The following is a 24,007-nucleotide window of genomic DNA, read 5'->3' as shown; positions in this document are numbered from 1 at the left end:
AGCCAGCAGAGCTATTGATGAGAATTCTGGCAGTTGAAGTCCAGAGAGCTGGAAGTTGCTAAAGTAAGGGAAATATTGCTTAATGTTTACTAAAGAAAATAACAGGTGGAGGAATTTTAAGGCCTGACTGTGAGGTTTCACTGGTGCTCGGGGTCCTTACCATCTGCAAGGACCGGGGGGAGGCTTGCTTCTCCGGGGACCCTCGCGAGGGTGCGTGCGTAGCACGGGGGCACCTGACTCAAAAACAACTCGACACCATGAAGTCCTCGAGGTGGGGTGCACACAGATTGCTCCGTCCGACCCCTTTTATTAGGAAGCTTACACAAAGAAGTAACATTCTATTGGTCAAAGAGCCAAGCATATGCATAGATAACTACTGCCACATATACAGAAACATGATACTGCAAATAGCTTCTTCATGGTCACCTGATTTACAGGAAATCTTGTAAATATTCAGGAATAGAAACTTATGGAAAAGCGAAACTTATCTTGTACTTGGGCCTAGCTTCAATCCAGGCCAGTGATCGCTACATATCCTCTGTTTTTATTTTCTTAAAGCAATTCAAAACCAGGGGCTTTCGATGCCTCCAGAGTGCAGGTCTGAGGTAGCAGGCTGAGACCCTTCGGTTCCAACCTACCGCTCTCACCAAATACCTCTTTGGCATCTAGTTCCCCCTCTAAGTCGCTCTCATTATCAAGGAAATTTAAAAGCGGTTGTTTAAGCATCATCACCTGAATGTTTAACCACATGACTAAGAAATTGAACCATTTTACGTGTTTCAGCAACATTATCATCCAAATTTTGTAAGCAATTCTTTAAAAATTTAAGCAGTCTTCCCAGCACACATGGTCCTATTGTACAAACAAGAAGGAGGAATATTACGGGGCCTATGATGGCAGAAAGCAAAGTAGTCAACCAAGGGGAAAGAGTAAACAGACCTTGATACCAACTATGTGTGGCTTGCCTTTCCCTTTCTCGTTCTTTAAGGCGTTTGCTCAATTCTGCCATGGAGTCAAGTACAATACCTGAGCTGTCTGTATAAAAGCAGCACTCTTCTTTTAGGGCAACACATAATCCCCCGCTTTTCAAAAACAAAAGATCTAACCCACGTCTGTTTTGCAAGACAACTTCAGAAAGAGAGGTCAAAGAGTCTTGGAGGGCCACAATGGATGTTTCTATGCGCTGGAGGTCAGCATCAACGTCAGTGCTAAGGCGGCGAATTTGCTGATCGTTAACCACGAGACCAGCAATTCCAGTGGCAGCTCCTGCTGCCCCCAGGCCCAAAAGGACCGACAAAGTGAGTGCTGTAACGATCTCTCGTTTGGCTTTCAAAAAATAGTGAGAGGGGGCCATGACATCAATGAATTGAGAGTTAGAAAAAACAGATATCTTAGGCAACAAGTGGACCTGGATACAAAAGGAGCGTTGTTGTTGAAGAATGTCTCCTTGGACACAGGCAGTGGCTCCTGTAGAGCAAGCCCAAATGGAGCCATTGGTGGGAATAAAAAAGTATCCTGTAAAATAATTTGAAAAATCAGCAGTGGGGTTGGAAGAAAACAAAGTCACCCAACCCCCATGAATACCAGATGACTGGACAGAAGAAGACATCCGAGATTTAGGCAAATAAATCATACATTGATGATATAAATCTGTAGAAGCATTAATACAATATTGTAAATAATTAGAGGGAACATAGCCTATGCAACAACCCTGACCAATAATAGAAGAAACAGTAATAGAAGAATTACTCCAACGACATGTGGTATCTGAAGTAGCATTTACAAAGGGGAAGGGTGAGCCAACGGCCTCATAAAATGGTGGTTGGGAAGAAAGGCACATCCAACACTCCGGATCAGCATTAGGAAAGGCATGACTGTTATTAAGAGCAAAATAGGAGGAGGAAATAAGAGACAATAAAGGGTTTCCTGGCTTCCCTGATGGCTGCAAAAAGGAAGAAATGACATCCTTGTTGGGTCCTACTGGGGGAGACTTGACAGGAGCGATCGTAACCTGAAGGGTAAAAACATTACCATAATCCCCTTTGCTACTCCATTCCCTTCCTCCCCATTGTGACCCCCTCATCCACGTAGTCAGTGGTAAAGTTTGTCCATTTTGTGTAAAAGAAATGTTAAAAGGATTATGTTTTTGAAAACAACAGTGCCAGTCATTACAGGAGGGCAGGGTAGGTTTGCCCTTCGAACATACAATAGAAACATAGTCATTCTTTTCAGGAGGGTCCCAATAAATGTCCCCAGTTGATACGCAGGACCAACTTCCGCAATAAGACTCAGCTATTCCGCCACATCGGTCAGAGGTGGATATCGACCGTGGTTTGGGGCAAAAGTAAACATAAAGGCGGGATAGTTCTTTCGGGCTAACTCGGCAAGAGGTTTTGTTCCGAAAAGCTGTAGCTCCCACGGCCATTTCGGCAAAGTCAAATTGTAGGATTGGAAACCATGGCCAATTAGTACGATTGGAAATTGTGAAAAGTACGTGTCCTTGGAAGTCCTTTATAGTCCATGTATAATTTTGTGGTCGGTGGTGGTTTTGAAAGTCTTTAAGTTCTCGCTGATAGCGGGATTGGAAAGGAGCAGGAAACAAGGTACGATTGGGTTCTTTTGCCTGTCTGAAAAGCAATGACAACCTAGAGGATGTGGCAAAGCCCTTAGCCATTTTTATAATCTCACATTGATAGATACCAAAGTCCAGTGTTTGAACTGAGTTTATAGGTAAATGAGTTGCTCTAAAAATAAAAATGATGGAATATTTGGAAGAGTCTAATAGGCTTTGAGTGTTGTTAAAAAACCACCTCCATATAGTGCCTCGGTTTGTCTTTGGAGACCTTTGAAAGCAAGTAAAAACCTGCGAAGTTAGTCCTGGAAATGCATCGTTGTGGTATCTCCAGGTTCTAATAAAAGTAATAATCTTGACAGGAGGAGGCAGTAAAAAGAGGGATGCTCTCCGTATTCTAGCAAAAAAGGGTGATAAAAGTCCAGCTGGCCGCTGGTTATATAAAGCCGTGCGGGGGTCTCGCAAACAAAAAACAGGAAAACGCAAACCATGACAGCAGCTAATTATATGGACAAAAAACGATAAATGTCGTGTGGTATAATTATGAAAAAAAACATACCATTTAAAAAAAACAGGTGGTAAAGAAGAGGTATATAGTGAACAAATAAAATAAAAAGAAACAGTGTGGTTAAAATATTGCTCTTTATAAGATCCCGAACAGGAATAAGAGCCTATTGTTAGTGGAAATAAAGAAAAAATTAGGTGAGAATGTTGCAAAGATATATCATTATATTGCAAGTGATAATTATATACAAAAGGAGAATCGTTAAAAGAGGAAAAATAAACAGAAACACCAGGGGGGGGCAAAATAACATAAGGATAGGCTTGAAATTCAGCCAGAGAATAGGACGTCCAAGTGAAGATCATCAGGATTAGCAGGATCATTCTTTTTGATATCAAGATGACAAGACCGGACACAACGAGCGGGCACCCACAAGGTTCGATCCGATAATTGTATGGCAGCGTATCCTTTGCCCCACGTGATGAGCTTCGCAGGTCCTTTCCACGCCGGGTCCGGAAGTTGCCTATAATAAACAAGTGGCCTAGAATCGTGAATAGGAGGTTTAGAAAAGTGACGGGAAGCAGCGGTTGAAGGGGGGGTGCCCGTCAAATTAAGAAAGTTTAAAGTATATATACACAAATTAAGAATGTTTTGTAACACAGGGAGAGTCGGGGGGCTTGCGCCTTTGGACCCCAAATATCGGTCTAAAGCATTTTTCAATGTTTTATTGTGTCGTTCAACAATCGCCTGACCTTTACTGTTGAACGGAATTCCAAATTTGTGTACAATAGACCACCTGTGGCAAAATTCTCGAAAAGCAGAGCTGCTATAGGCAGGACCATTGTCTGTTTTAAAAGTTTTAGGACACCCCAGCGTTACCAAAGACCGAATAGAGTGATTAATAATATGCTTGGTATTCTCCCCCCTTTGCAAGGTGGCCATAAGGAATCCTGAGTATGTGTCCACGGAAACGTGGATATACTTCCAGGGGGCAAAGGGGAAATACTGAGTTACATCCATTTGCCACGTTTCACAGGCTTGAGTACCTCTTGGGTTGACACCCTGAGGAATAGATGGAGATTGAAGGCTACAAGTAGGGCATTGTTGTAAAATAGCTGTGGCTTCTTGTATTGAAATGCCAAATTCCTTCATTAAAGCCTTTTTATTTTGATGAAAATAAGTATGACTTTCCCCCGCTGTTAAGGGGGGTAGTTTATCTGAGGCCTGAATAGGAAGAAGCTTGCATGCTTCATCGGCCATATGGTTACCTTCTGACAAGAAGCCGGGGAGGTGTTGATGGCTTCTAATATGGGCGATAAAAAGAAAATGTCGCCGTTGTTGCAATAAATCTTTTAACTGCAAAAAAAGATTCATTAAAGGGGGAGGGGTCGCAGGGGAAATATATGAATCAAATATACATAAAGCTAGCTGTGCCACATAAAGACTGTCAGTAATGATATTAATGGGTTGGTTGGAAAAAAGTGTAAGTGCTAATATAAATGCAGCCAGCTCAGCTTGTTGAGCAGAGGGTTGGTGTGTGGTAAGGCGTTTGTGCCATTCCGAGCCTAATTGCCAAACACAAGATCCAACAGTTTTTGAGCCATCCGTAAAGACAGAAAGGCAATCCTTCAAAGGTTTGTTCACCAGAGGGGTGGTAAAGGTAATCGGAATGGTCTTAAATAAAGCAAGTCTATAATCAGGGGGCAGGTGACAAGAAAGGATCCCATTCCATCCCTCCAGTGCATCTTGCAATGCGTCTGAATTTTGAAAAAGAGGTTCCCATTGAGTTAGCTTGAAAGGTAAATAAAGTGTGTGTATATCAAGTCCCATAAGGGCTTTAGTCCTCCTCCTGCCCTTTTCGATAAGCTGGGCCATTTGAGACGCTCGGGTGGTTAAGGAGCTTCTGGGAGTATGTGAAAGGTGAATCCATTCCAAAATATATAGTTGTTTTGAATCAGATATCTGAATGACAGCGGCAGTAAAAAGAGCAGGTGTAGATATAAGTGCAAAAGAAAGAGGGTGGTTAGATAGCGCTCTATCCACCCATTGTTGCTGCAAGGCTGAATTAACTGCGGACAATGCAGCAAGCTGTGAGTCAGTGAGCTGGATAGAGTCCGCTGGATGTTTAAGACCCACCAATGTTTGAAATAAGGGTGAAAGTACAGAAGTAGGAATAGAAAGATAGGGACGTGCCCAATTAAGCGTACCCAAACATTGCTGCAGCTGTACCAAGGTGACAGGTTGGGGAAGGGTTAAAAGCGGAATGGTAGGAGAGGCACTGGAAGCCAATACCTTGTGACCCAAATATTGTATGGGGTATTGTGATTGAATTTTCTCAGGTGCAACATGTAAACCGGACTGCGCAAGAAGAGAAGTAAGATAAGGAAAGGTTTTGTTGACTGTACCTTTGGGTCCTTCAGCCGCGACCAAAATGTCGTCCATGTAGTGGTAGATTAAAAATCGTGGATACTTTTCCCTATATGGCTGAAGTACCTTGTCCACAAAATACTGGCATATTGTGGGGGAATTTAACATCCCTTGCGGGAGAACCTTCCACTGATAACGTTTAGTGGGTCTTGAATTATTAAGCTCAGGTACAGTAAAGGCAAATAAAATTCTATCCTTAGGCATGAGAGGAATAGAAAAAAAACAATCTTTAAGATCAATAACCATCAAGTCATAACCCTGTGGGATCAAGTTTGGGTTGGGTAAGCCGCATTGAAGCGGTCCCATAGGTTGCAAAACAACGTTTATTCGCCTCAAATCCTGTAGGAGGCGCCATTTGCCACTCTTTTTCCTTATAACAAAAATAGGTGCGTTATAAGGATTAGAAGATGGTTCAATGTGACCAGCAGCTAACTGTTGGTGAATAAGATCATGTAAAACATCTAATTTCTCCTTTGTCAATGGCCACTGATCAATCCAAATTGGGATAGAAGATTTAAGAACAAGGGGGAGAGAAAAGGAAAACATAGCTAAGGGATATGCAAAGAAGCATGAAGTTGCGAAAGGAGATCCCTTCCCCACAAATTACAATGAAGTGGCAAAACGTAGGGTTTGAGATAGGCAGTAGTAGAAGATTGCGGAGTAGAAGCGGCAAGCCACTGAGTGCTAACCTGGGCAGCCTGAGCTCCTCCAACTCCTTGAACAGAAAGGGTGTCTGCAAGTGGCCAGGAGGGGGGCCACTCCGAAGTTCGGATGACAGAAACGTCAGCTCCAGTGTCGATGAGACCGGAAAAGGAGCGGCCGTTCAGCAGGACAGGAAGAGTGGGTTTGGAAAGTTGAACAGATTGCTGTAAGGCAAAAAGAGAGGGATCAGGAGGAGGTAGAAGGATAAGAGTAGCTATAATAGTATGAGCTGACAAGGTAAAACATCGATCGCCCATAGCGGCAAGAGAAAGATTATGCAAGGAGGAGGAGTCATACAGAAAGGGAGCCGCAACCACACCTTCAATGGTGAGGGTGGAGTTAGGCATAAGAAGAGCAGGGAATGAAGGCGGAATATGTTTCATTGTAGTAATTGTTAAAGGAAGAGTAAAAACGGAACCAGGATCATCATAGGTAATGTCCTCAGAAAGTTCTACCGGAAAAACTGCAAGATGAGAAAGAGAAATTTCAGGGTGAGTTAAAGCAGCCTTTGGTGTGGGGCTGGCTGCGCGCCCCTCAATCAGTTTTCCGACTGAGGGGGTGGGGGCGGATTAGAACGGCAGAGCGAAGCCCAATGAAAGCTCTTGCGGCAGCGCGGGCAAATTGTCTTAGGTTTATTTGGAGGCGCGGAAGGGGGCGGTCCCCGCGCGCCTCCCTGCGGAGCGCCCCCACCTCCCGGGGCGCGACACTGATTTTTAAAATGACCAGGTTTTCCGCAATTGAAACAGTTACCCCGCGAGGTGGTGATAGGAAAGGCATCAGAAACAGTAGCGGGGGTAGAAAAAGCAGAAAGTTGAGTAGCTAAAGCAGACATCTTATGGGAAGTCGTCCCAACAATACGACATGCCTGAAGAAACTCAGGGAGAGTTACATTGGGTTTATGAGCAAGGGGTTGAAGAACAGCCTGACAGTCAGAGTTAGCATTTTCAAAAGCTAAGCGAAGACAGATCTCATTACGGGCAGCTACATTGTCAATTTGCCGCTCAAGAGCGGTTTGCAAGCGAGAAATAAAGGAAGCATAGGACTCTCTTGGTTCCTGTACAATTTTTGTAAAGGTGGCCGTAGCCGAGGAACCTTCCTCATCCACTTTGGCAAGAGCAGCTAAAACATGAGTCCTAATAAAAGGAAAGGCAGCTCTATCAGACAGGGTCTGTTGTTGGATGGTAAAACGGGTGTTTTCTCCCAATACATCGTCAGCAAGAACATTGACAGGGAGGGCGGCGGCTTGAATAGCAGCACGAACAGAGGTTCTATAAGAGGAATCCCAAACCATATATTGAGACGGGGTCAAAATCATTTGAAAAAGGGACTGCCAATCGGCAAGAAGGAGATCAGCACTACCGCCGGGAGGAATAGACCCCAAGATGCCCCTAACATAGCGAGATTGCAAGCCATATTGTGTTACAGCTTCTTTAAGACCTTTCAAAAGTTTGAGGGACAGAGGAGCATATTGGGGAGGAACGGGGGGGGCACCGGCAGGAGCGCCAGCGCCGGCGGCAGGACGCTGCCAAAAAACAGGAAAAGCAGAAATATCATCCAAAGAAAGAGATTCCGAAGGAACTTGTGAAAGGGCAGCCGCAACAAGGGGGGGCGCGACAAGGGGTAGGGGGAGGAGAAGGCTGGGAAGCAGGATGCGGTGCGGACGGAGGAGGAGAAGGATCGATATAAGGAGGCGGAGAGGATTGGGGGGGATCCTTAGAAGAAAAAGGAAAAGCCTCATCAGGGGCGGTGGAATTAGGATACAGTGTAGTAAGAGCGGCCATTATAGCACGCCATGTAATTAAAATATCCGGAGGGGCACGGGGATAATCATGAAGATACTTTCCGAGGCGTTCCCAAGACGAACGTCGGAGGGTGCCTTTTGCCGGATAAGTCGGGCACTGTTTTTCCAAATACTGAAAAAAAAATTTTAAGGAAGTTTTGGAAAGAGGGTAGATAGTAGTGCCGTTGATTTTTTGCAAGCAATTTGCCTTCTCCACCAAGGTAAAAAGCTCGTCCCTATGCACTGACGAAGCTTTTGAAAGTGAGGTCCCCATACTTACGATGATCAAGCCTTTGCCAGGTGCGTAAGACGGGGGGGTGGAGGCGACGCAAACCTGGACAGGAATCACGTCGGGGTCACCAGTTGTGAGGTTTCACTGGTGCTCGGGGTCCTTACCATCTGCAAGGACCGGGGGGAGGCTTGCTTCTCCGGGGACCCTCGCGAGGGTGCGTGCGTAGCACGGGGGCACCTGACTCAAAACCAACTCGACACCATGAAGTCCTCGAGGTGGGGTGCACACAGATTGCTCCGTCCGACCCCTTTTATTAGGAAGCTTACACAAAGAAGTAACATTCTATTGGTCAAAGAGCCAAGCGTATGCATAGATAACTACTGCCACATATACAGAAACATGATACTGCACATAGCTTCTTCATGGTCACCTGATTTACAGGAAATCTTGTAAATATTCAGGAATAGAAACTTATGGAAAAGCGAAACTTATCTTGTACTTGGGCCTAGCTTCAATCCAGGCCAGTGATCACTACACCTGACACTTCAGGGAGGAAGCTCAGAGCAGTATATGGTCTTTTCTGGGAAATTAAAAGTTTGTTTGGAAGAAATGAAGACAGCTATGGAGAAATGGCCTTTTGCTCACTTAGTCGTATAATGCTTCCTGTTTTAATTTCATACTTTAATTTTTTTACCTGACTATTTGTTACTCCTTTTCTGAGCCTTGTGTAATGCTGCATACATCAAACTGGATAACAAGACATCTGTGTATGTATCCATCAGGTCAAAATGTGTCCCTGGATAGTAATTTACAGGATAAATTATAGAGGGGGACAATTAGCTTAAAGAGGGGGATAACTTTAGTTTTCCAGGAATGTACAAAAATATTAATGCCGTTGTCCTCTGCGCCCAGACTGGCAACTCCTGGTACAACTCTCCACTACCCCGCTTCTGTGGGATGCTAAGCGCCATGGCCTGATGTCAGTTTCTCTAAGAAGACGGCAGGGCCTGGATGAGCAGACCTTGGATCAGAGTCTCGAGAGACAGTGCTGGGCTGGTGTGGAGTGGCACTGGTCAGAGCCTGTGCTCGGAGCTGGTTCCTCTCACGTGAAGGAATCCCCAGAACGGTTGACTTTCTCCTTCCTGCTCTAATGACGGAATGATTATTGTCATAACTCTGGCAACGGCTGTGAAAGGCCGCGGCTTCTTTTGCGAGAGCCTCTTGCTCTCACTCCCATTAATGTAAGAGCTTCACCCTCTGGCTGTCTGGCCATTTGCTGCTATGATTCTCCTGCCTGAGCTTAACCGACTCTACTGAGCAGCTGCTTCCTTGACAGCTTAAGACCTGGAGCATCAACTAATTGGGAGGTGAGCAACCCTTTCTTGGCCACATGAGAAAGACGCCGGCTGCAGTAACGAAGGGCTGTCGTAGATTTGCCATTAAATGCTACAGCAACCAGCTATTATGTGCAGAGGGTTAATTAGCTGCATTGATGAATACACTTGACTTCTGGAATTAGCTTGCAAACACCGGCATGAGTAACACTGCAGCCTGAGCAACAATTAAGAGTTGCATTCTTTGGAAATCCTCAAGCAGCCTCACTTATCAGAATTCCTGCTAGCACAGAGCCCTTGTTCTTCCCCCTCATTTCCACCCCAATGTTAGAAAGTTGGAGAGAAATGGGGCAGGACAGTCCCTCCATCCCTTTGTTGGCAGAGGAAGACATTGAAAACAGAACAGAGCCAGAAGCTGGGAAAATAGAAACTGAGCCAGATCAGGGCGGGGGCTACAGGAAACCATTCAGGAAAGGGGCAGGGAGAGCCAGGGGTTTCCGTGCCCAGGGCCAGCTACTTGGTTGCGCCCCTCCTGCCCACCTCTGAGCCGCTGCCGTTACGCCTTGGGCCGCTCGGGGGCCTCGCTCTCCCGCCTCGCGCGGTGGGGAGGCGGCGCATCCCCGAATCTGCCGCGGGCTTTTCATTCGGACTCAGGACTGAAGGCGCCCCCGGTCCCGTTGCCCGAGGGGCGCCGCTCGGATTCTCTCGGCTGGGACCTCTCCGAGTCTGTCCACAGCTGCCGTTTGTGCCGCCCGCACCTGCGCTGGCTGCGAAAGAACACCGGGAAGATTTGCTGGGGGGAAGCTCCGCTGCGCCTCCTCCTCCTGCAGCCGAAGAAACCTCTCGGGACTCCAGTCCTGACCTCCGCGGGGCCCGCTGGCGGCACAGGCTCCGTCGTCTGTGCCGCAGCCGGCATCTGACGGGCGACGGGGCCCTGGAAGAAGCAGGGCGCGGAATCCCAGCAAGGCTGAAGCCTTGAAAGCGACGGCCGGGACCTGGGAGCAAGAGGGCCCCCCCTGCGCCGCCAGCCAGGAGGAGGAGGTGGCGACCGGGCAAGATGCGGCCTGCCCAGGGGAGCCACGGGCCTCGCCAGAGACTTCCCCTACTTGAGCGGCTGCTCCTAATTGGCGCCGAGCGGGGCCGAAGAGGGATGGGCGGGCAGCGGCCTCCGCAGCCAGGGAGATGGCCGCTGCTCTCCCGCTCCGGCCGCCGGCCCCGCGCGCCCCATGCCCGGCTTCCCACTCGGCCGCTGCTGCCTCCTGGCCGCCTGCCCCGGCTCTGGCTGCTGCGCCGCCCGCAGAGATGAGAGCCTCCAGGGCCGCCGCGGTTTCCGGCCAGGGTTGGTCCCGCTCCGCTCTCCTCAACGCGGGCGGTTCCCTCCTGCTTGCCCGCCAGTTCTCTCTGGGGCGCCTTGGACTCCGACCCGGGCCAAGGAGGGGGTGGGGGTCCTCTGGGCGCAGCCGTCGCGCTTTTGATCGGGGGGGGGGGGCGTTTGGTTAACCCGGCGGGCCCTTCGCTTCCAGGGTTCTTTGGGGGCCCACCGGCTCCTTTCATCGGCCAGGAGGTTCCCACCAGGCTTGCGTTGGACATCGCGGCTCTCCTTTGGAGAAACCAGAGCTGGGAAATGCGCCCCCAGCCAGGAATTGCGTGAGAACCGGCTTCTCTGGGGCTGAAGGCGGGTCTCCTTGAGGAGGCCAGCTCCCCCGGCATCGGTGGGAAGCTTGGGGCGGCCTCAAAGGTCGTGGATGGCGTTGGGTTCTTTCTCCTTTCTTGATGGGCAGTCTGAGGGACATTTGCAAGCAGACACTGCTAAAGGGGAGGCCCTCACGCCAGGGTCACCCAGCCAGGTGCTGAGTTCGAGAGTTTCCAAGCCTTCAACCGGCCCTGGACGGCTCGGGCCTGCTTTCTTCTCTGCTAAACATGTCAGGAATTGAGCCTGCCTAGAGAGATTTTTCACCCTAGCAACTCCCCAGATGTGTCCTGGGAGAGTTTGTCAGAGCAGGTCAACTGATCTTTTCCTCAGCCCTAAGGCAGAAGGGACAGTCCAGAGGGGTGTTGTGGAGAAGGCAAGTGAAAGATCTAGCTGGCCGGGATAGAAAGTCTGAGCATGCCTAACAACACAGGGAAGGATATCAAGCCCAGGTAGGGGAGCAAAGTTGATTTTTATTCCTTCCCTTTCTCTCCAAAGTCCTGGCGTTGACCTGTTTCCGAATGCTTTGAGATTCCAGCCTCCCTTTCCTCATCATGGCCTACAATGTCAAGGATTCCCCGCCTCATTTTAAGAAACCATGCTAGATATACAAACCATGTTTTCAAACTCAATCATACTGATTCCATAATCACAAGAGCCCTTTCTATTTTCCACCTATTTGGTTGTTGTGTATGTCCCTAAGCAGGACATGTAATGGGTACATAATATTTATTGGTTTATTGTTTAATGAGAACATTTATATGGTCAGACAACATAACTCGGTGGTATACAAAAATAACTAAACACAATGACATGTACATTTACTGAAACAAAATGAAACAACTAAATGGCAATTGGAACCCGGAACGAAAAGGGGTTTGGGTAGCACCTGGTGCCCCTTCTGGTGGAACAATGTGTGGACTTCATCTGAGCGCGTGGCCTGACCGAGGGGGGGGGGGGCTGTTCCGCCTACCTGGCCAGGCCAATCTGGTCAAGGACCTCCAGGACTCCTTTGACGGTGGGAAGAAGCCCCGGTTTGACAGGTACACGGGTCGCTTCCCAAGGACCCGCTGAGGGAGCTGCAAGGCCCTCGCCAGACTAGGAGCCAACTCTGCCCCGCTGGGAACTGCAGGATGGCTCCTTCATTTGCTTAGGGCAGCAACCTGCTGCTCTGGAGTCGCACATGGCTCTTTCATCCCTCTGCTGCGGCTCCCTGTTGCTCAAAATATGAGCCACAACCGCCAATGTGCGACATCCGCTGGCACGTGTATTTATTAAGCTTTTCAACCCCCAGTAGGCCAACCATAGATAAATCCAAGAAAAGAAAAGTTTCAGGAGAAATTCAACTACATGTGCTAGTTTTGTAGCCGCTCAGGAAATAGGCAGGCACGGGAAAGGTTTTGTGGCTCCCGGAGTTTTCTGTGGGAAATGGAGCCCCACCCCTGGCTTAAGGGGTACCGTGTTTCCCCGAAAATAAGACAGGGTCTTATTTTCTTTTGACTACCAAAATAAGAACTTGGCCTTATTTTCGGGGAGTCTTATTATTTTAGAGGTGCAGGAGGCGGAGAGCGTGGTCACCTCATGGCTGCTGCTGTGTTGCAATATTTTGGGGTAGGGCTTATTTTCGGGGTAGGGCTTATTTTAGCACATGCGCTCAAAAGCCCGATTGGGCCTATTATCCGAAGAGGTCTTATTTTCCGTGAAACAGGGTATTATGAGATCCTCCCAAGCTGTGTCCCAGGGTGGTAGAAGATTAAGAGTGAAACAACGTGGCAATAAAACAAGTATAGAACCATACAAACCTTCATTTAATATGGTGCTGTGTAGGTGGGTTAGATGCTACTCTCATCTCCTCTAGCCAGAGTGGCCATTCAACATGCTGATTGGGTGTTACCTTCTACCAGAGAGATATTCTCCAAGATGTCACGTTCTACAAGGCTCATCTTGCATTGTGTAACAGATACACATCTGTGAGCTCCTTGGTGGTCTGTGACCTTGGCTGTTTTCTTGCAGATGTTTCATTACCCAAACTAGATAACATCATCAGTGTTAGTAAGGAGTGGGGTTTGCTCTCAATTGATGTTCTAGTGACTTGCCCTGGGGCCATCTTAGAGGAACATATGAAGAATGGTTTCGGGAAACAGGTATGGCCAGTCTAGAGAAAAGAAGGACTAGGGGTGACATGATAGCAGTATTCCAGTATTTGAGGGACTGCCACAAAGATGAGGGGTCAACCTATTCTCCAAAGTACCAGAAGGCAAGATAAGAAACAATGGATGGAAACTAATCAAGAAAGAAGCAACCTGGAATTAAGGAGAAATTCCATAACAGTGAGAATAATCAACCAGTGGAACAGTTTGCCTTCAGATGTTGTAGGTGCTTCAACAGTGGAGGTTTTTAAGAAAAGACTGGACAGGAGAGGAGGAGCCAATGTCACAACGAAACGACGTGTGATCTCAATGCTCTGAGATCACCATCGATACTTTTGCCACTGGGTGGTCCAAACGGACCTAAACCGTCCCGCAGAGACAGTGAACAGGAAGACTACGTCTTGCTGATCTCAGGGACATCGCAAAGTCCCTGTTCGATCCAAGCCGGCGACAAAAAATCCAGCCATTAGGCTGATGAAGTCGGGGCGGCTCTAAAACGGAAGGATACTGAAAGAGAAAGTGTTTCCAGCTGGTGAGAAATTTTTACCGTTTTAAAAGAGACTGCCCCCAAAAACCTTTAAATTAATTTAAATTGGAGAACAGAAGAAATAAGCGGTGGAATTAAGTTTGGAATGGTTTGGGACAGTGGGTTATCTTACTTTTTAAATGCTATCTTCATGGATGGAATTTATGCCAGCCTTTTAAAACAAATGGATTAAATTTTCTTCTATTTTTTTTCCTTTTATTATTCTTTGTAACCTCTGGACTAAAATTCTCCTCTTTCATTACTGTGGGTGTTCTTCTAACTCATTCAAGAATCGGACTTTTTTAAAAACTTGAAATACAAAAAAGATACAAAAAGAAACAAAGAAAATTGCAACAATAACACTGCTACTCGGAGGCTGGAGATTTGTGTATTGGAAACGAAACACTCTTACTTTTCTCACTGATTATCCTGGCTTGGCACTCCAAGGTCTCACTGCTTGTTTATAGAGAGTGATAAGAAGAAAAGCATACAATGTCCCTTTGAAGTATATCTTTAACCAGAGAAAAGTGAAAATAAAACGTTATTGTGAATCTATGCTTAATCCTGTTAACCTTCCAAGCTAGAGCAGCAGTGTTTGTTAGCTGGAGATAATGGCACAATTTCAACAGCAGAAAAAACTTTAAGACTGCAAAAGATATTCTCAGAAATACAGAAATTATCAAACACATATGAGAGGATAGAGAAGAAGTTGGAAGACTTAGAGCATCTAACAGCAAAATATGATGAAGTTGGAGATGTTTATCAAATGGAAAAAGTGGTTAAAATCCTAAAAATCGAAGAGGAAAATGAATATAAATAAATTAAATTTGCTGATATTTATGGTGATTGGTTTATCTCTAAAAATGGAAAGGGTGGAATACTGAAAGAGGAATTAAATGGAGGGGAAATCTACCCCAGATGTCAAAATACAGAAGAAGAAAAAACAAAAGAATTTATGGATTTAAAGAGAAAAATTTTATTAGCAATATCATTGATAACACTACCGACAATCAAAGATAAGCTGATTAAGGAAACAGAAGAAGGGCGTCGAAATTACATGAGAGATTTTACAAGCAAGGAGTTGCTAAGAGGAGTCCATACAAATTTGATTAAGGAGATGATTAGAGGACTGACACCACAAATGGCAGAAGATATGAGACTGTTTTGCTACTGGAAAGATACAAGTTGATAAATGGAAGAGTATAATTTAAAACTAGTTAAACTTAGTGAAATTTAGTGACAATAGATATAGTTAAATAAATAATTGATAATGATGATAATATATACAATGTGTAGTGTTGTGATAAGTAATAATTGGATATGAATATTGAATGGCACCCATGAAAGGAAGATTAGAAATCCTTTTGGATTATATATAAAGGTTAATAAAAAAGAACTAAGTTAGGTACAGTTAAGTCTTGATTATTAGTTAAATAAAGGAGGGATAATGGTAACGTATATATAGGTATGGATACAACATAAGGAAACTGGATATAAATTGTAAACAGTGATTTGGAAAGGAGGATTACAAAATTTTGTTATTAAATATTATGGATGTTTAGGTAGAATAGGACATAAGGATTCCGTGTTATTGGAGGATTTTAGAAATAGTAAATGAAATGCCAGTATATGGTTATGTATTAAATCTTGGTATATTTTATGATGAAGGACGTTTAAACAATCATAGTCAAATGAAAATGGAGGTATGATGATGGTAATGTATAAATATCTGAGTTAAAATACTTGAGTTAATATGAATTATGTTTGTTGACTGTGGAAGAGATGCACAAAAGCCTTTTTGTAACCAACTGATACACTTTCTACAGTATGTAAAAAAGGATGTGTTGTGTTTGTTTTGAAAATAAAAAATAAAGTAAATATTATTTTTTAAAAAAGAAAAGACTGGATAGCCACCTGCCTGAAATAGTATAGGGTCTTGTCTAGGTTCTGTTTCGATCTGTTTGGCCCCATCCAGACCCCAACAGCCTCCGAGGATGATGGCAGGACGTCAGCGGCATCTCCCCTACTGTTTGGGGTAGCAAGAGAGAATTGAGTGTCCTCACCCAGCAGCAGGACATAGATTTGAAAGGGCAAATGGGAGACGACAAACGTGCCTTTCCTGGAAAGGAAGGGAGGCTAGCCTCTCCTCCCTCACAGCCACGGACTGGGCCCCTCCGCCCACCGGAAGGAGCAGATCAACGGCAAAACTGCGCCTCCAATTCCAGCTGCACAGGCTCCTATAATAAGACACCCTCAGCACTGGGTGGTGGGTTGGTTACCAAAACTGGCTTTTGTAACTGTTCTACAGGTGTAACAGAATTGGAAGGGCCCTTGGAGGTCTTCTAGTCCAACCCCTTGCTCAAGCAGGAGAAGGAATGATGAATGAATTAGGGACTGGGCCAATGGGCATCCGCTCTTACTAATGTGGGAGGCGTGCAGTGTTCCACTCCAGAGGTTGCCTGTCAGCATTCAAGGCAAGATCACTTTCTGGAGCTCAGGGTGTATAGCATATCCCAAGTGCTGCTCTTAACTGGGCTGGAAGGGAATGGCCTGGAGGAGGGAGAAAGAGTGCCCAATTCCTGCCACTTCCGTTTCCTGATCACCTTCGCTGTCTCTCATTCTGCCCAAGGGAAATTCCCACTTCAGGGTCCCATCCCTAGAGTGCGAGGGGGCTGCTTGTGTCCTTGCCTGGTCCCCTAAGTATAGCACTCCAGTCATCATTCCGTCCCTTCAACAAGTTTTTTTTTAATCAATGAAGTTTGAAGCCCATCAGCATCAGCTGTCCCATCCCATCTTTATCCAGGGCAGCAGTTTTTTTCTGTCTGCCTATTGCAGAACCCCCTCCTTGGCCTTTCTTGCAGAAATACGGATGTCCATGCCATAGCCTCCCTCTTGAAGAGATACCTCTGAGAGCTTCCCGAGCCCGTCATTCCTTTTAGGAATTACCAAGACTTTCTCTCCTGCAGCTGTAGGTTGCACCTCATTCCTGCTGCCTTCAAGTGAGGAGGAGGAAGATGCTGAGGCGGCAGCAGCAGCAGAACGGTCTAAAGATTGGGGGAGGGGGGGATGGCTAAAGTTGTGCAAAGTCTGAAGCCCTTTGGCCCCTCCCTTGTAGACTGGATCAAAGGAGCCAAATCCTATTCAGGCATTCATCTTGCATCGGAGATTGGGCATCAAAACAAGGAATTTTCTAGTTTGTATCAGAAAAGGTTACACGTTCTTGGATGAAAGAGCTTTACTAGTTTAAACTGACAATTATAAATAGCTATTAATTTATAAGTTTTTAAAATGTTTTTTTAAGTTTCATAAAAATAAAGCTCTATATTGACAATGAATTGGGCCCACCTCTATCCTGCTTTTTTGGTGTGAAAAATTCACAAGCAAAAGCTTCCCTCCTCATTTCAGCCTTTCCCTCCTTCATACTGCAGACTCTTTGGCGGGGGTCCCTAAAAAGGTCTCCGTGGGTTGGAAAAGGGGGACGTCCTCAGCCTTTGGGACCCGGGAGGAACTCCTGAACTCAGGCTGCAGGCTCTCAAGAGATTCGGCCCAAGGGCAGAGATGCAATGCAGCCTCCCTCCCTCCCCCTGCTCTCTCTCTCACACACACTTTGCTCAGCTGTTGTGTGGAAAACGGCACCTGCTGTTCCTATTTGTGTGATCCCTCAGGGAACTCGGGAACTGACAAAACAGGCGCGCTCCCTTCCTCAGGCGAACTACGACCTCCTGAGGTTTATCTGCAGGTAAGTCCAGGGCAGGGGAAGGGAAGGGAAGGGGATCACGGCTGCAGGTCAAGGAAAAGCCCTTTGCTGCTCTTTGGTTCAGAATTGTTTGGTGGAGAGGCAGCTGCCAAGAGGACCACTGGGTGTTTGCATCTCTGCCAGAAAAGACCCTGGGGCTCATGAGGGATTTCGGGAGAGAAATAAAAGGCACCTTCATCACAAGGTTTATGATCTGAGAACAGGTTTCTTGACCTCTGTATTCCTTCCTCAGTCTCCCTTTGGGAATACAAGCATGGGGCTGTCTCTGTAACAGATCTGGTCAGGAATTATACAAAGCTCGTGATTTAACAAAGATTCTATGGAAAAAGTCTAGTATCATCAATTAAGTTTTAAAATTGATCAGAAAAGATTCCCTTTTTATTTTGACTGGGGATAAAGCTAACTGACGTAAACCCTAACCCCAACCCAGAATATATATTTAATTTTAATTATTGAGATATAGTTTCAAACAGGAGAATGGAACCATATTAAATCGTAGATTCTATCTAGTGATAGTGTTGAGAGCCAGCTTGGTGCAGTGGTGAAGGCATCGGGGATGGAGACTGGGAGACTGGGAGTTCTAGCCTCACTTTATGCAGAAGGCCAGCTGGGTGACGTTGGGCTTTTCCCTCTCTCTCAGCCCCAGGAAGCAAAAAGGAGGAGGCGGCGATGGCAAAGCACTTCTGAAAAGGGTGCCAAGAATGTTGCATGGACTTGCCCAGGCAATAATCAGAAGTCAGGACTGAGGCAGAAAACAGGAGTGTTAATTGTATGTTTTCTGGACCTGCATAGGATTGTAGGGCCACACGCAAGCAGGGCTGGGCCGCCAGTTGTGGTCAGAAGAAAGATTTTAACCCAGAGGACTGGCTCCCAGTCTGGGTCAGGGCTCATTTGTGCAAATCGGGGAACTTTAAAACTTTCTCTGCCAGGTTGCAGCATTTCCAACTCCCACCCTGATTGGCCACCTCCCCAAGGAGGCATCTCCGGAAGCTGAGTTGAGCCCATTGTCCAAACTATCCATGGGGATAGCTTGGTCATGGGAGGCACAATAGTTAAGGTTGGAAATCTTGGTCTTTGCCACAGAATTGCTGATGATTATAAAGTTTTCATTGATTTTTTTTGGGAGGGAGGGCTGCTTTCAAGGTTTCTCAATGAAGTTCAGTCTTATGCCAGCCATAACAAGATGAGCATCCAGAACCTTGCCACGGTGTTTGAACCAAACATTCTTCGGCCTCAGATGGAAGACCCTGTGGCTCAGATGGAAGGTAGGCAGCCTGTGTCCCCCCACCCCACCCTCTGTTGTGGCCCAACAGCGGCCGGCTGAGCTGTTGGTGGAATCTGACAGCGATGAATACTATGGGACTGCCCTGAAGGCTGAGGAAGACTCTGGGGGGGGGGGTGTTCAGAGTCAGAGCAGGGACTAGAGAGGCCTGTTGGCCACCAAGTGGCATCTGAGTCAGGGAGCAATGAGGAAGAACAGGGGGAGGCTGTCTCTGATGTACCGTAGGGCTGCAAGGAGGAGGGAGCAGCTTTGGAAAAAGGGTCACAGAAGGAAATAGGAACAGGTGGCTACTGATTGGCCCCTCCAGGAGAGCTTATAAGTGGGGCGACGGGAGAGGAATTTTGCAGGAAACAACAATTTGCTGATCCAGCCATGGAGAAATACCGTATTTGGAGAATTTCATGAGTTCAAGTCTTTTTCATAGAGATAGCTTTCTGGGCTCCCAGCCAAGGGTTTGCTTATCTCCCTCCTTAGTTGTGGCAGACAGCCAAGTCTGCATCCGTATATATTGTAGAGGCTTGGACAGAACACCCCCACCCCCAAAGGGCAGCAGTCCAGCCCCAGCGGCAAATGGACACCACTGGGCAACACCAGGACCTGCAAATTCAGTTGCTCATACTTGAGAAGAATTGAACGTGGAATACCAGAAATTTACAAAGGGACAGAAAGCAAAACCCCAACAAATGTGTCCTCGGCTGTTGAGTGGATGATTTGACTCAGGCTGTGTGGACAGACTCTAATCCAAATCTTCAGTTTAGGTTTCCAGTTTGATCTGATATGAAAAGTTAAATTCACTCAGAAAAATTACTATTTTGCAAATAATGTGTATTTGTATTGGAAGGCATTCATTCTGTTTTCTGATTTAAATCAAGGTCACATAGTCCTAGAAGAAAATGTATATATGATTCGCTTTTACAATACCAAACTATACATCCGATTAATTCTTATCCATAGGAATATATGCAGTTATGAATTTGTTGTCTTTATTCAATATCCCACCTTGGAAATTTGCCTTCTGTGTTGTTGTTGTTTTGTCTGTGATATCCTTCCAGGTCCTTCAAAAGAAAGCTGCCCTATTCCCTGCTTAGTGTTTTCTTCTCAAGTTGAAACAAACCGTCTCTTCATTTTCTCCTTGTAAATCTCAGCTTCTGCTTCCTTGATCCTCTTCACTGCCATTTTCTGAACTCGTTTCTCTTTGGCTGAATCCCTCTCGAATTGTGGTAGGAGCTGAACTCACTACTCAAGATACTCCACGGAAAAGGGAAAGGTATCGGATCTCCCACTCAAATTTTGGGTCATCTACAAACCAGATTAGCACTCCCTCAGCTCTCTCTCTCATCTACATCATTATTGAAAATGATGAGTTCAAATCCAGGACCAACCCCCGCCACACCCCACTTGAATAGCCGTTTAATTGTGCAGCCATCCAGACCACACCAGAAGGGCATGGAATGCTGGACTTTCAAGGAAATAGGAATCCCTTGTTATTTAATGCCTTCATGTTGAGTAAATGCCTTTCTCTGCAAAACAGGTTGCCCTAACATGACTGTCTGAATGTTTATCTCACAGGTACTTCGCTGGTTTGGGGCTTAATGGCTATACTGGTAAGTGAGCATGGGAAGATATTTGATCCCACTCGGATTCAGGATTCGGTCCAACCAGAAGCTGATCTCCAGCGTCCACCTAGTTGGTTAGGCTGGAACTTGCAGAGTGGCCAGACAGAAAACAGCCTTTGCAGCCCTATTTGCTCGCTTCCACCTCTCAGGCCTTCTGCAACTAAGCCTCACAGGCAAGACTGCAGCCAGAAAGGAAACCAGCCGGCCAGCAGCCCCAAGCCTAGGAAGCAAGGCTCATCCCCTGGGAAAGGCTCAGGAATGGCTGGGCCATTCTACCACCCGTCAAGGAGATCCATCTTGGGAAGCTGCTGCTTCTCCTTCCACAAGAACTGGCTGGTTTGTGGACGGTCGGCTGTTCAAGGCCACCTGGGAGGCCAAGGCCAAGATTCCGACTCCTGCCAAAGGCTCTCCACCTATGACAACGTCCCTGTCCTTCCTCTCTTGGAGGATGCTCGTAGCAACACCAGCCCCAGGGGCTCCATTGCCTCCAGTGGTCTGTCTCTCACTGTGGATTCCGTCACCCCCTAGGCCATGTGCAAGACGAGAGCCTGCCTGGCCTTGAACCTCTTCCCAAGGGACACCCTCCGGGCAGGCCCTTACCTCTGGAGAGCAGCAGTGGTGAGCCAGAGGCAGGCTGTGGCAGAAGCAGGGACGAACGCAACATGTCTGTTGCTTCTGGAGATGCCAATCACTGCTCAGAAGCCCTGCAAGTTCTCATCACTGAAGGTGGAGCTACGAAAACAAAGATCTGAATATGAGATCACTTTTAGGAGGTACGCAAGAGCCAAAGGCAAGGGAAGAGAAGCAGGAGACCAAGGCAGTTGGTTATGCAACAGCCGAGAATAAAAGGCAGAATTGCTCTCTCTCTCTCTCTCTCTCTCTCTCTCTCTCTCTCTCTCTCTCTCTCTCTCTCTCTCTCTCTCTCTCTCTCTCTCTCTCTCTCTCTCTCTCTCTCTGGCTGCCTGGGCAGTGATGCAAGGAACTGTGGTACACAATGCAGATTCCTAGAGGCCCTTTGCCCTTCTCCATAAAACCTTACTGCTCACCTTCCTCTACCTTGTAATCCTGACCTGGATTGTGCGGGACATCAACTTCAGCAAACATGCTCTGGGACGTGTATTTGGGGGGAGTGGGGGTTAATAATCTTGATAAAGTATGATCATCATTAGGAGGGCCTTTAATATTACCCTCACAGCCACCTGCCAATCTTCCAAACCCAGCAGAGTAATGAGCAAGGGCTGCGAGATGCCCATGCAAGCCAAGGGCCGCCAGGTAAGCCAAGTGGCGGAGAGAGTGGCTAAAGGAAATGAAGGATGGCCAAAAAACATCTTACATCTCTTAACACGGAGACGTGACTTTCGCAGGCATTCTGACGACACAGCTGTTAAAAATGCACCTGCTGCTGTGTGATTAACTCCTGCTCTCTTTCCCCTTTAAGAAGGGAACAAGCAAGCACAGGACTGAAAAAGCTGGTGACAAGACTAGAAGAAGAGCTAATCCAAGAGAAGAAGCAGCAGGCCATGCTGGAAATCAAGCTGAGGAACTCTGAGCGGGCAAGGAAAGACGCAGAGGAGAGAAACCACTTCCTTCAAGAAGAGAGATGGAGCATTTCTTCACAACACTGGGGAGAATCACTGCAGGGAGTCAGTGGGGTAAAGTGTGAAGGTGGGCGGCTTCCCTCCGCACTCGACTGGCCAGCCAAGCAGTTTTTCCCTGCCCTCTACAGATAAAGATGCGAGCCTACTTTGCCGCCTTACGTACGGACATCACCGTTGTTGACCTAAATGGAAAATCACAGATTGGTGAGGAAGAGGCGAAAGGATTTCATTGACAGCACGACAACTGCTTGGCTAAATCCAGCATAGAGTGCACACATAGTGGTGACAAAGAGCGGTGATGGCTCTGGATCATCCTTCTCCAGCATGGAAGAATAATACTTGGCTGGTCTGCAAAATTAAAATTACTTTTCAGTTGCCCTTTTAATGCTCTCCTTTCATAGAAGTATTTGCTAGGACTATTCGTATTGCCACTCTGTATCATCAACTGGATAATCTTCCCTCACAAGCTTTTGCCTTGACTGTAAATCAGACATATTCTCAGAGGGAATTCTGCTTCTTTTCTCCCCAAGGGCCAATTCAGATCCGTCGTATCCCTGAACCAAAATGGAGGCGGCAGTAGGCGCAATAAATAAGGCATGTGAATTATTCAATTTATGCTCTGGGTATCTGCCCTTGCATGTAATTGTCCGTGCTGACAAGTTTTATAAGATTTGGAAATAATTGCCTGATCAGAAACTGGTGCTATGTTGTAAAATAACTTCTGGTGCTACACCTCGATATCCAGAATTCTCCATTTTTCTCTTATTTCTCTCTTACTGAGTTCTCCCCCCCCCCCCCCCCCAAATATAATGGGAGACTCCACCTTTCCACGATAATGGATGGGAAGGCAGCTAAAGCCAGGAAAAAATATTTTCACCGGAAGGCCCAAACAAAGGATACAGCCTCACTTATGCTGCATTCCCAAAGTGACAGCTTTCCAGAAAACGTTAAAATTTAATTATTCCCACTGCCCTCAGAAGCCAAATGTAGTTTTGCTTCTCTTGTCACTGAGATCTGCGGGTGTGGCGCAACTGTCCCTGGGCTGAGGAACAGAGACTGTTTTAGGTCTGCGAGGAATCGGTCTGGCTTCCTGCGCTGTGTCTGTTTTAATGTTATTGTTTGTCATGGCTCCTTCAGTGTCACATTTGCTGAGTATGTTTTGCTGTTTGTAGAATTATGCAAATCATGGACATTTAAGTTACTATAACCTGCCAAGAGGCAAAGCTGGCAGCATACAAATTTAATAAATAAAAACAAACAGAAATGACTTCTATCTACACAATGCAGATAGTACAAGCTCAATTCTCAATTCTGCATTTTTTTAAATTCACAATTTTAAATTCACAATGAAGTCGGAATTTGAATCAGAGGAATAAAATGAAATACATATTCAAAGATATGTATTGAAACTCATTTCAGCAGAAAGCAAAACCATTTCTAATTATAGTCAGCATTTCTACACTTTTTTTTTCTTGGAAGGAAATTAACCAAAACATGATCTTAGTTGCAGTCCTCATGCCTTTGGTGGTTTCTGTTGGGTAGTTCTAATACCCAACATCACAAAGTATTGCACAGGCTGACACCCCACCAGAGCGTACACAGTACACTCATTGAATACTTTTACCACGGATCCAGAAGTATCAGCTACAGGTCAAGAGGAAAACTGTCATTGGGGGGCGGGGGAACAACATTTTGGTTTGTAGAAGTGCTCCTAAGCTTAATGCAACAAATGAGTGGAGAAGTGAAGACACTCCAGGTATAAACGGCGGATTATCTTAAAGGCCTCGTGCAAAGGAGGTGAGGCAGGCTGATGGCAACATTCAGCCCGCCACACCCCTG

At 46.3% G+C, this 24,007-nt stretch overlaps 2 protein-coding genes across 2 annotated transcripts; one reads left to right on the top strand and one right to left on the bottom strand.

The window, feature by feature from the left end:
• Window positions 1-6,014: 6,014 nt before the first annotated feature.
• Window positions 6,015-11,259, bottom strand: LOC309389606 (uncharacterized protein; the record flags this gene model as incomplete). The annotated part of the gene is made up of 2 exons (XM_081948158.1): window positions 6,015-6,367; window positions 10,090-11,259. 2 exons carry the CDS (start codon window positions 11,257-11,259, stop codon window positions 6,050-6,052), a joined length of 1,488 nt encoding a protein of 495 aa, XP_081804284.1. The 3' UTR covers window positions 6,015-6,049.
• A 35-nt stretch (window positions 11,260-11,294) lies between these two features.
• ARHGAP22 (Rho GTPase activating protein 22) lies at window positions 11,295-23,286 on the top strand (the record flags this gene model as incomplete). Its single annotated transcript, XM_081948157.1, is given in 13 exon segments — window positions 11,295-11,471; window positions 12,126-12,167; window positions 12,171-12,186; window positions 12,189-12,282; window positions 16,777-16,822; window positions 16,826-16,914; window positions 17,321-17,375; window positions 17,581-17,654; window positions 18,816-18,937; window positions 20,524-20,558; window positions 21,099-21,343; window positions 22,009-22,162; window positions 22,165-23,286. Coding segments are annotated over 13 exon segments (1,218 nt in total). The 3' UTR covers window positions 22,234-23,286.
• Window positions 23,287-24,007: the final 721 nt, after the last annotated feature.

This window comes from Natrix helvetica (genome assembly GCF_964273705.1).
Source record: "Natrix helvetica genome assembly, chromosome: 3".
NCBI lineage: Eukaryota > Metazoa > Chordata > Lepidosauria > Squamata > Natricidae > Natrix > Natrix helvetica.
The sequence above is the reverse complement of the archived record's forward strand: the minus strand, read 5'-3'. Positions and strand labels throughout refer to the sequence as shown.